The following is a 12,437-nucleotide window of genomic DNA, read 5'->3' as shown; positions in this document are numbered from 1 at the left end:
GAATTAACTTTTTTGTGCCTCTGCTGTCTGAGAACAGACACCTCACATAAGCAGCAATTTTCAGCATTCTCCTGCCCTTGACCAAAATTGTCCTCACCCAGTTACTACTGAGCACATTAAAGACTGCCTTTCAGCCCATCAGTGGCTGTATTTTAAAGACATTGTAGCCACTGAAGTATAAATTATCTGGCATTGTCTAATTTCCTACTGTGAGGTAATATTCTTTTTAATGTATTTGTTACCATCCTAATTTATTGGAGTTGGCGATGGTGTTAGATTTGGGTAATTTACTGAACTTTTCCCTGTTTATAACCTTTGCTTGTCCCTTATGAGGAAAGCTGATGTATTGCTACTTGCTGTGTTACAAAGGATTTCATTACAGTTTCTAAATGGAAGAGATTTCCCCCAGCTGACTCTGCTCTCCAGGCTTTAGACTGGTACTGATATCACATCTAATAGGGTGGCTAAGAAGTAGTTGGACTTTGTGGTTAATAGGGAGCTGCAAATCAGCAGTGTGTTCCACAGGCATATGGTGTGGTAGAGTGACATGCAGAGGTGCCTTTTTGAAAGTTTAGCTTATATCCTTTTGCTTTGAAGTTCATTACCAAGGAAAATATGCAAATATCACAACTTAACCATTTTATCCTAATGGTGCCTGTGATTAAATGTAAGTGAGAGGGGGCACTTCAGGAGCTTCCATATACATGTTGGCCTGATCCTTATAGTCCATAATTCCCACTGCCATGTGTGTAATCCTAAAGTTCAGGATCAAACCACCTGGGAGGTAAACTCTAGCTATGCTTTCCTCTTTCTAAAATAAAGTATGAGTTATAATTGGACTTTTTAAGCAAGAGTATGAATAGGATGATGACTACTGACATACCATTTACACAGAAGACCTATAATAAATTACATCATTGGTGTCAAATGTTCTCAACAGTCCCTCTTCTTGTCATGGAATTTATAGTTATTTGCTGTTCATTGCTTTTATCTAAAAAAAAAAAAAAAAAAAAAAAACAGTTATGTATTACCTTGTCTAGATCTTAAAACTGAATTGTCAGTGTAATAGTTACTATTTTTTTTTTTTTAGATGGATTCTCACTCTGTCACCTAGGCTGAAGTGCAGTGGCACCATCTCAGTTCACTGCAATCTCTGCCTCCACACCCAGCTATTATTTTGTTAATTTAAAATGAAAATATTTATTTGCCCAGTTTGGCGATCAGCAGCTCAGAAGTGACTTATATTCAGCCAGAGAAATGGGACTGGGTGGAGAAGATGGGATCATATCCCATATCACACAGCATGTTTAAAAGAGGTTTGAAGGCCGGGCGTGGTGGCTCATGCCTGTAATCCCAGCACATTGGGAGGCCAATGCAGGCGGATCACCTGAGGTCAGGAGTTCGAGACCAGCCTGGCCAACATGGTGAAACCCTGTCTCTACTAAAAAATATAAAAATTAGCCAGGCGTGGTGGCGGGTGCCTGTAGTCCCAGCTACTCTGGAAGCTGAGGCAGGAGAATTGCTTGAACCCAGGAGGTGAAAGTTGCAGTTAGCCAAGATTGTGCCACTGCACTCCAGCCTGGGCAATAGAGTGAGACTCGGTCTCAAAAAAAAAAAGTTTGAATTTACAGAATGTAACACTCTTTCTGAAGAATATAAAGAGTATACATCCCAATAATTATACTTTCATTTTTTTCTTTTTCTCTTTTTTTTTTTTTTTTTTTTTTTTTGATCACTTTGAAGACGATATTGGAAGGATGCCCTCTTGGTTATATATTCAAGCTCTTTGGATACAGTAGCTATAGTTTTTTGTTTTTTGGTTTTTTTTGTAATTGGTTATTGTGACTTCTGAAATAAGATCTCCCTTGTGTGAAACTCAGCATGAGGCCAGAATGTGTTAGTCCTGTCTTCTTGCCACTTAATACCTTGCCAACGCAACAACCCATGATTGATGGGTGAATGCTTGAGGCCTAGTAGTGCTGACATGAAGTACTGCCTGAAAAAGGACAGCTGTGTCGTCTCTCCCCATTTGTTTTAGGATTTTTGCAATAAAGTACATCCCCCAAATGGTTTCTGCTACCCTTTTAAAAATCAAATGTTTCTACATGAGCCGTAAGTTTTTGAGAATATGTTTTGCTGTATCAGCTCTTGCCTGACAAGGAATAACATGAACTAGCTTGTGTTTCATGATCATCTTCCAAGTGCTGTGGCAACTGAGTTGGCCACTTCTTATTGGGCAGTTCTTGGCACCAGTACAATGCTAGGTTCTGAACTTGCACCATACTCTTATCATCATCCAAATTGCAGTGTTTTGGTTCAGTTGGAAAATCAAGGTTACAGTTTGCGTTCACAGAATGACATTTCCCGGCAGTGCTCTGTGTTTATCAGAGTGATGTAATTTGATATATTAAAAATCAACAATTGTTTTTTCCTCAGCTTTGTTTTTTAGACTGGAAATGATTTGGAGTTTTGGTGAACCTTTATATTTTGATACCACAGGAGCCAGCCACATGGCCAAATGTGTTGGCTGCCAGTGTTTGCTTGACATACAGGAGAACATTAAGGAACTCTCAGGTTGGGAAGAGGGAAGTGTTGACCAGGACATCAGACTGAGGTTTCTTGTTTTTGTTTTTTTAAACACTATTTTTAAACTCTTAAGTAGAGGGACTATTTTAATATTCTAGGTATAGAATAAATAGCTTTTATAACAGTCTTAGTTCTAAATGAAACAGATACCATCTTTGTAAACACTGAGAACTAGACCCTGAATGTAGAAGCAAGGAAAAGAATAAACAAGTTTACCTGGTTTATCAGAAGCCATAAAACCCTTACAGCAGATTAAAACCTTTTCTCCTTTTGTTTGTAGATGGCTCTGAGAGATTCCTCTGCGAATCTGTTTTTAGCTATCAAGTGGCATCCACGCTTAAACAGGTGAAACATGGTAAGCACATGAGTGTTGTGTACTTGACTGTGAGAATAAATTTGCTTGGGGTTGGATGAGGCTGTGACAAAAACCCCCAAACTCAGCAAGGCTATTTTAGTGGACTTCCTAAATTTAAGAACATTCTAGGTCTTAATCTGGTCATAATGTCCACATTGAGCCTTAAGTTTGGGGCCGGGTGCAGTGTCTCACATCTGTAATCCCAGCAGTTTGGGAGGCTGAGGCAGGTGGTTCACTTGAGGTCAGGAGTTCGAGACCAGCCTGGCCAACATGGTGAAACCACATCTCTACAAAAAAAAATTAGTCAAGCATGGTGGTGCACACCTGCAGTCCCAGCTGCTTGGGAGGCTGAGGTGGGAGGATCACTTGAGCCCGGGAGGTTGAGGCTGCAATGAGCTGGAATCGCACCACTGCACTCTAGCCTAGGCAACAGAGTGAGACCCTGTCTGAAAAACAAAAAAGTTGGTTGTCCAGGGAGTCAGTGCTTCCTGCTTCTCTTGTGTTGCTTTTTCCTCTCCTGTCCGAAACCTCCTTTTACTGTTGTCCTCCACTGGTTACCATCATTATCTCCAAGTATTTGTACGATACCTCCTGGTCTATCTATACTCTAACATCCTGGTAACACCTTTTCTGTTACATTAAGCCTCACTAGGCCTTCATTTCTGCATCAACAAACTGTGTTCCCCCACCAGACCATTTCTCCATTGAAACATTATGTAGGGGGAAAAGCTGTAATTGCCTCTAACGCTAGGATTTTAGTCCACAAATCACTATGGCATAGAGGATGTGTACTTTTTTTAAGAACAGAGCACATCCGGGCCGGGTGCGGTAGCTCACACCTCTTATCCCAGCATTTTGGGAGGCTGAAGCAAGAGGACTGCTTGAGCCCAGGAGTTCAAGACTGACCTGGGCAACATGGTGAGAACCCATCTCTAAAAAAAAAAAATATATATATATATATATATAAAAATATATATATATACACATATAAAATTAGTGGAGAGTGGTGGCACATGCCTGTGGTCCCAGCTACTTGGGAGGCTGGCGTGGGAGGATTGCTTGAACCCAGGAGGCATACTCCAGCCTTCATGACAGAGTGAGACCCTGTCTCTGGAAAAAAACAAGAATAGGGCACATCCTGAAAATGTGATCGTTTTATTTTAAAATGACTTTTTTATTTTTTGAGATGGAGTCTCTCACTGTCTCCTGGGCTGGAATATAATGGCATGATCATGGCTCACTGCAGCCTTCGCCTCCTGGGTTCAAGTGATTCTCCTTCCTCAGCCTCCCAAATAGCTGGGACTACAGGCACCCACCACCACGCCCAGCTAATTTTTGTATTTTTAGTAGAGACGGGGTTTCACCATGTTAGCCAGGATGGTCTCGATCTCTTGACCTTGTGATCCACCTGCCTTGGCATCCCAAAGTGCTGGGATTACAGGCATGAGCCACCATGCCCAGCCTAAAATGACTTTTAACATTAGAAGAAACTCCGACTTAAAAAAAAAAAGGCCAGGCGCTGTGGCTCACGCCTGTAATCCCAGCACTCTGGGAGGCCGAGGCAGGCGGATCACAAGGTCAGGAGATCAAGACCATTCTGGCTAACATGGTGAAACCCCGTCTCTACTAAAAATACAAAAAAAATTAGCTGGGCATGGTGGCAGGTGCCTGTAGTCCTAGCTACTCCGGAGGCTGAGGCAGGAGAATGGTGTGAACCCGGGAGGTGGAGCTTGCAGTGAGCTGAGATCGCGCCACTGCACTCCAGCCTAGGCAACAGAGCAAGACTCCGTCTCAAAAAAAAAAAGAATAGGCCGGGCACAGTGGCTCACGCCTGTAATCCCAACACTTTGGGAGGCCGAGGCGGGCGGATCACCTGAGGTCGGGAGTTCGAGACCAGCCTGACCAACATGGAGAAACCCCATTTCTGCTAAAAATACAAAATTAGCCAGGCATGGTGGCGTATGCCTGTAATCCCAGCTACTCGGGAGGCTGAGGCAGGAGAATCGCTTGGACTCGGGAGGCAGAGGTTGCAGTGAGCTGAGATCATGCCATTGTACTCCAGCCTGGGCAACAAAAGTGAAACTCTGTCTCAAAAAAAAAGAAAAAAGAAAAAAAAAATTAAGCTTCTGACCAGCATAGAATAAGACCCCATTATGAGAATTTTGAGGGTCAGGCGCAGTGGCTCACATCTGTAATCCCAGCACTTTGGGAGGCCCAGGCAGGCAGATCACCTGAGGTCAGGAGTTCGAGACTAGCCTGGCAAACATGGTGAAATCCCATCTCTACAAAAATACAAAACTTAGCCGGGCACTGGTGGATGCCTGTAGTCCCAGCTACTTAGGAGGCTGAGGCGGGAGAATCACTTGAACCCAGGAGGCGGATGCTGCAGTGAGCTGAGATGGCACCATTGCACTGCAACCTGGGCAACAAAGCAAGTCCATCCCCCCGCAAAAAAAAAAAGAGAGAATCTTGAGGGGAAAAAAATCCATCTAGAAATTGACTTTTTTTTTTTTTTGAGACGGAGTCTCACTCTGTCGCCAGGCTGGAATGCAGTGGGACAATCTTGGTTCACTGCAACCTCTGCCTCCAGGGTTCAAGCGATTCTCCTGCCTCAGCCTCCCGAGTAGCTGGGACTACAGGCGCATGCCACCACGTCCAGCTAAATTTTTTGTATTTTTATAGAGGCGAAGTTTCACCATGTTGGTCAGGATCGTCTCGATGTCTTGACCTCGTGATCCGCCCGCCTCGTCCTCCCAAAGTGCTGGGATTACAGGCATGATCCACCGCACTCGGCCTAGAAATTATTTTTATACCAGTCATCATCTTGGTGGCTGGTGGCAGTCTCATGGGTAATACATTGTTGTATAGTATTCTCTCCTCGACTCTTTACAGATCAGCAAGTTGCTCGGATGGAAAAACTAGCTGGTTTGGTAGAAGAGCTGGAGGCTGACGAGTGGCGGTTTAAGCCCATCGAGCAGCTGCTGGGATTCACCCCCTCTTCAGGTTGATGCTGCCTGGATGGTCGCCTCTGGTGCGCAGCAAGTGCAAAGCCAGTGGGGGACTTTCTCACAGCTCGCATAGCCATCCAGAGATCCACAGCTACGTCGCTGAATTGTTAATGCACATTTGTACTTGGTTTCTCTGTATCTATTCACAGGCAACAAATACTTATATGTATGATCTTTCAGGGAATATTTTGTTTGTTTTTAAAAGTATTGGGAATCAGATTAAGACAGTCGGTTTCAGAGAACCAGGAGGTTTGGGGTTAAGAGATACTTAAAAATTTTCACAAGCCAGGTAGGGCATATATCAGATTTGGCCAACTGATTGGCATCTGTCCTGTCATCCATATGGTGCCTGGAAATATTCACCAGTCAAGGTCAAGGTCAGCATCTGTGGTTAAAAATACAGCATTCTGACCTAAAAAATTATTTTGCAGATGAATGTGATTTCAACTCAGGAGCTATCCAAATGAGGATTAAATATTCATTTTTTTTCCTATTTTTAGACATCAATTCTATAGATTCTAACTTTTCTAACCTCTTCTTGACATGCCAAATGCTGGCAAAAAGAAGTGCTTTTTGGATATGGCAGCACTTGTAAAAATAAAGCAGTAAGCAAAATCCTTTTAAATACAGAAATCCTGAGTTCTTCTCATTGGTGGACTCAAGCAATTCTGTACTTGTGAAAATAAAGCAGTGAGCAAAATCCTTTTAAACACAGAAATCCTGAGTTCTTCTCATTGGTGGACTCAAGCAATTCTGTAGCAAATAAATCCTTTGAAAGAGCTCCAAGTTGGTGGCTTTATTCTTTCAAAATCTCAGGGATTTGGGATGAGGCAAAGAGGTCAAATTACTTTTTAGAAGAAGAGAATCTAAAAACCGTTTCTCCTAAACAAATGGTAGACTGGCTTTTCTTCAGGGTTATGTGTCTTTATAGGAATACATGAATTTACCTTATTGATATTTAAGTAGGTTTTTTTTTTTTTTTTTTAAGAAACAAGGTGTTGCTCTGTTGCCCAGTTGGTCTTGAACTCCTGGCCTCAAGAGATCCCCCCGCACCTCGGCTTCCAAAGCGCTAGGATTACAGGCATGAGCCACTGTGCCTGGCCTCAAGTAAGTTTTTATACCATGATAGGGAAAAACCTGGAAGGCTAAGAGATGTACTTTGTTTTCCCTCATGGGACCCCACGTTCCACAGTAAACAACTGGGATAATCATGTATTACCTTGTATGCAAATTTTGCCTTAGACAGCATTTGTCTGTTCCTTGTTAATAACTTGCACCTGATCTGCTTAGAGTTGCTTAATTATAAGTAAATATAATCCCAGTAGCAATTAGCCTTAATCCGAAGAGTTCAAAATGTTTAACACGTTCTACCTGACAGGAGGTGGTGACCTCATTCAGTCGGTTAAGAGCCTGAGCCCTGTGAAGTTAAACACCTGCTCATGGTCACATAGCCCAGGCAGAAGAAAATCTCAGAACTTGGAATAGATCCCAGTTGCCTGATAGTTCATCTCATTATTGCCTCTAAAGCAAATTGGAGACTCGGCACGGTGGCTCCCCCCTTTAATCCCAGCACCTGGGGAGGCCGAGGTGGGTGGATCACTAGAGATCAGGAGGTCAAGACCAGTCTGGCCAACATGGTGAAACTCGTTCTTTATTGAAAATACAAAAATTAGCCCGGTGTGGTGGCACATGCTTGTAATCCCAGATACTCAGGAGGCTGAGGAACGAGAATCGCTTAAACCCGGGAGGTGGAGGTTGCAGTGAGCCGAGATTGCGCCATTGCACTCCAGCCTGGGTGACAGAGCGAGACTCTTGTCTCAATAAAAATAAAAATAAAAATAAATCAGAGCACAAGAAGTACCAGTCCAACTCACCTTTTCCATATTAATAATTCTCAACTAAAAGAAGTTCCATATTCGAAAGCATTTTAGTTTTTTAACAGTACTTATTAGCATCAACTATCTTGATAATCAAGGGAAAAATTAAAAATACCTAGACTGCAATAAACCTTTAAATCGGATTTTCAGTGAGAATTTAGAAGCAATCACTACCTTTCTCTTGCTTCATTTGTATAACCATGCAGCACAGGCACTGTGTTACCTCATCTTTACGCTTTGGTATTTGAACTTATTACAGAGTTTTTTCTCTAAATTGGATGTTTCTTAATATGACCTTGGAAACTGAAGTGATCTTAGCATTAAACAAAAATGCTTTCTGAAACACCTTTCCCATTGATCACTTAGCTGCTATTTTAGTCTTACCAAGAATAAGACTCTCACAGTTTTTTAAAGAGAGTACCTCCCTCTCTGTACCTTTCTGTCAGTTGTTATGTTGCGTCGTCCACAATGCCTGTTACCATGCTTTGGGCTCAAAGATGGTCCCAGTTGCTCATCTGTCATCTGTTATCTCTTGTGCCAGTCAGTCACAGGCATGAATTATAATCCTCTGAATAACACAGCAAGATACATAATACCCCCTAATATAGAAAAGGAACTTGAAGCTCAGAGCAAGTGTCACTTGCCAAGGTTGCACAGCTAAGTCAATGGCCAAATCTGGACTTCAATTCAACTCGGCCAGAATCCAAAGCAGCTTCTTTTAGGTTCACTATGCCACATCCCACCAAACCCAACCCAGCACACTGTATTAGGAAAAATCCTAAAACTTTTGATGAAATGGTAGAATGAAGTAACTACCTGGAGAAAATAAGCCGCTACCTTCCCTCCTCCCTCCCAGGGCTTGACAAAAAGAGATCTCAAGCATGAGGAAGGAACGGCTTCCTCAGAAACAGACAGGAATTAGCTGTATGTTGGCTTCTGCATACCCTCTTAAAATTCAATATGGGGCCGGACGCGGTGGCTCACGCCTGTAATCCCAGCACTTTGGGAGGCCAACGTGGGCGGATCACCTGAGGTCAGCAGTTCGAGACCAGCCTGACCAACATGGAAAAACCCCGTCTCTACTAAAAATACAAAATTAGCCGGGCGTGGTGGCGCATGCCTGTAATCCCAGCTACTCGGGAGGCTGAGGCAGGAGAATCACTTGAACCCAGGAGGCAGAGGTTGCAGTGAGCCAAGATCGAGCTGCTGCACTCCAGCCTGGTGACAGAGCGAGACTCTGCCTCAAAAAAAAAAATTGTTCATGTCAGTCTGACATATAATTCTATATAACTGTTCTGTCTCATGATGATGAGATATCAACAGTAAAATAGCTAGTTTTACACAGTCATACAAAAAATTTCCCATTTTGACTTCACAATTATCCAGCATCAGCTTTAAAGTCCAGAATTTTTACTAATACACAAACGTGTTATTGATTACTGCCATCCCATAGCTGACACACCGGAATGACAGTGTCTGGAAACTAAATCAAGATCCTGACCCAAGTATCTCTCTTTATCTGCTCATTTACTTGGAGCCTGTGGCTCCCCTTCCCCACCATGACCGGGAGTCCTGGAATCTGCTGATCCCAGTCAGAGTGCCAGATACTGAAGTGGTAGAAACTTTGGGCCTTACGGCTAGGACTTTCACCTCTGTAAAGGGAAGGGGCCAGAGCTGGGAGATTCCTGTCATCCAGAGGAAAAGGAGGAAGCCGCGTAAGAAGCTGACGCCCTTTTGGGCACATGTAGGAAATGTTACACTTAAGGCTGGGCATGGTGGCTCACACCTGTAAGCCCAGCACTTTGGGAGGCCAAGGCAGCCAGATCACCTGAGGAGTTCGAGACCAGCCTGACCAACGTGGAGAAACCCCGTCTCCACTATAAATACAAAATTAGCTGGGCATGGTGGCATATGCCTCTAATCCCAGCTGCTCGGGAGACTGAGGCAGGAGAATCGCTTGCACCCAGGAGGCAGAGGTTGTGGTGAGCCGAGATCGTGCCATTGCACTCCAGCCTCGGCAATAAGAGTGAAACTGTCTCAAAAAAAAAAAAAAAGAAAAGAAATACTACACTTAGAGGAGGCTGCTTTGCCTCTCCCTGTCCTTTTGCCAAAGCACCTAACTTTGCCGAAAATATCTTGCCACACCTTTTAATTGCCTAAAGTTCAACCAAAACCAAGCCTTTCATTTCATAAAAGAGGTAAGTCTTAAATAACAGGTACTTGGGAGAGTTAAAAGCTTGGGCTACAGGCAGACTGTAATGATACCAGATCTTTTCCTGTTTTCCCAGAGCTGAGTTTGGGATGGAGATTGCATCAAAGGAGCCTGATGCTTTGCCACTAGCCTTCTGTGCATACATTTATTAGCATCTGGTCAAAGAGAGGGTCTCAGAATTGTAGAACTGAAAGAGACCTTAGAGGTCATCTAGTTCACCCCTCATTTACATACAGGAAGTAGGGATGTTGTTTGTCTGGTTTACTGCTGCATCCTCAGTACCTAGGATACTACTTGGCACATAGTAGGTATATCATAGGTCTCTGCTAAGTGAGTGACATAGGAATTTGTGTGTTACCTTTGTTTTAGAAGCTATTAGCTATTTCTAAGCCAGGCGCTGTGGCTCACACCTATAATCCCAGCACTTTGGGAGGGCGAGGCTGGAGGATCACCTGAGGTCAGGAGTTCAAGACCAGCCTGGCCAACATGGCAAAACCCCGTGTCTACTAAAAAAAAAATTAGCCGGCTGTGGTGGTGGGTACCTGTAATCCCAGCCTCATGGGAGCCTAAGGCAGGAGATTGGTTTGAACCTGGGAGGGAGATTGCAGTGAGCCAAGATCACGCCACTGTACTCAAGCCTGGGTGACAGAGTGAGATTCCGTCTCAAAATAAATAAATAAATAAAAGAAACTACTAGCTATTTCTAGGGCAAAATCCATAGTGGAGTAATCCCTGAGGTAATTCAGATAGTTAATGGGCAGAGCCAAGACTATCACCCAGATATCAGCCCAGAGCTCCTATAACGTCATCTTGACAGGTGGAGGCTGTGGAACAAATGGAAGCTGTTCCAAAGCATTCATATCTCATATGATCCCATCCACGCGTGAGCCAAGGCAAAGGGCACCGGTGGTTCCCTACCGTCATGGGCTCCGGCCGTGGGCCTGGTGGTAGGGTCATATGTCAGCATCCACGACCTAGTCTCACCTCACAGGTACTCTAATTTCTCCTGTCTGTCAAGTTTCCCAAGGAGGAGTTTTCCCAAATCAGCCTGGTTCTTTTTATAATATAAGCTGTTTAGAGGTCAGGCGTGGTGGGTCGTGCCTGTAATTCCAGCATTTTGGGAGGCCAAGGCGGGCAGATCACCTGAGGTCGGGAGTTCTAGGCCAGCCTGGCTAACATCGTGAAACCCCATCCCTAATAAAAATACAAAAATTAGATGAGGCCAGGTACAGTGGCTCACACCTGTAATCCCGGCACTTTGGGAGGCTGAGTTGGGCAGATCACCTGAGGTCAGGAGTTTGAGACCAGCCTGGTCAATGTGGTGAAATTCCGTTTCTACTAAAAGTACAAAAATTAGCTGGTGTGGTGGTGCACATCTGTAATCCCAACTACTCGGGAGGCTGAGGTGGGAGAATCTAGAACCCAGGAGCCAGAGGTTGCACTGAGCCGAGATCATACCACTGGACTCCAGCCTGTGAGACAGAGTGAGAGACTGTCTCAGAAAAAAAAAAAAAATAGCCGTGTGTGGTGGCACATGCCTGAATCCCACTTACCCAGGAGGCTGAGGCAGGAGAATCTGTAGAACCTGGGAGGTGGAGGTTGCAGTGAGCCAAGACCACACCACTGCATTCCAGCCTGGGTGACAGTAAGACTCCGTCTCAAAAAAAAAAAAAAAAAAAAAAAACCTGTTTAGAGCAGGTAATGAAACAACATACAATTTGTTACTAACAGTAATAGAGAGGATATTCCTTTCCAAATGCCTGTCATTCTTTTCAGCAGACACTTAGCACTGTGTGTCTAGTGTCTGCTAGATGCCAAGGATATGCTGTAAAACGAGACCCAGTCATCAACCTCAAGAAGTTTACAAATAAATATTAAGAGGGACAGAAAGGTCATTTTAAGTGTAATAACTGCTCTAATGGGGAAAGCATGAGGTGCTGGACAATACCATAGCAGAGACAACTAATCCAGCTGGGCCAGGCATCAGAGAAGGTTTTAATGAAGGATGAGGTTTAGGCTGAGACCTGAAGAAAAAGTAAGTGGGGTGGGAAGGAAAGACTTTATAGGTGGAGGGAATACAATTTTCAGAGGCCTAAGGGTGGGAAAGGGCATCCTACTTTTGTAGGGCTGCGGGTGGTTCATTATGACTGATTCATAGGTGATAAGGGCAAGAATAAGGCAGAGGGTAGGACTCGTGGGCTGTGCTAAGGAATCTGAACTTCAACCAGAGGACAGTGGGGAACCACTGAAGAGCTTGAGGCAGGAGCATGACAAGATCTGGTTATACTTCAGATAATTTACTGGGAGGCAATGATGGAGAATTGATGGTGGCGAGAGCCAGATTCCTTAGGAAGCCTTTGAGGTCATCCAGGTAAGAGATGACTGTAGGCCAAATTAAA

The 12,437-nt window shown here is 43.9% G+C and overlaps 1 protein-coding gene across 5 annotated transcripts in view; it reads left to right on the top strand.

Moving 5' to 3' along the window:
- Positions 1-6,578, top strand: part of ANAPC16 (anaphase promoting complex subunit 16) — a 29,469-nt gene extending 22,891 nt beyond the window's left edge. For all 5 annotated transcript variants that reach the window (XM_025395774.1, XM_025395770.1, XM_025395771.1 and 2 more), the window contains 2 exons: positions 2,867-2,941; positions 5,834-6,578. In XM_025395774.1, the coding sequence (XP_025251559.1) occupies positions 2,867-2,941; positions 5,834-5,949 (191 nt within the window). In that variant the 3' untranslated portion in view covers positions 5,950-6,578. The remainder of the gene's footprint in view (positions 1-2,866; positions 2,942-5,833) is intronic.
- Positions 6,579-12,437: the final 5,859 nt, after the last annotated feature.

Source organism: Theropithecus gelada, chromosome 9 (assembly GCF_003255815.1).
Source record: "Theropithecus gelada isolate Dixy chromosome 9, Tgel_1.0, whole genome shotgun sequence".
Classification (NCBI taxonomy): Eukaryota; Metazoa; Chordata; class Mammalia; order Primates; family Cercopithecidae; genus Theropithecus; species Theropithecus gelada.
Note: the sequence above shows the minus strand (reverse complement) of the source record. Positions and strands in the feature narration are given on the sequence as shown.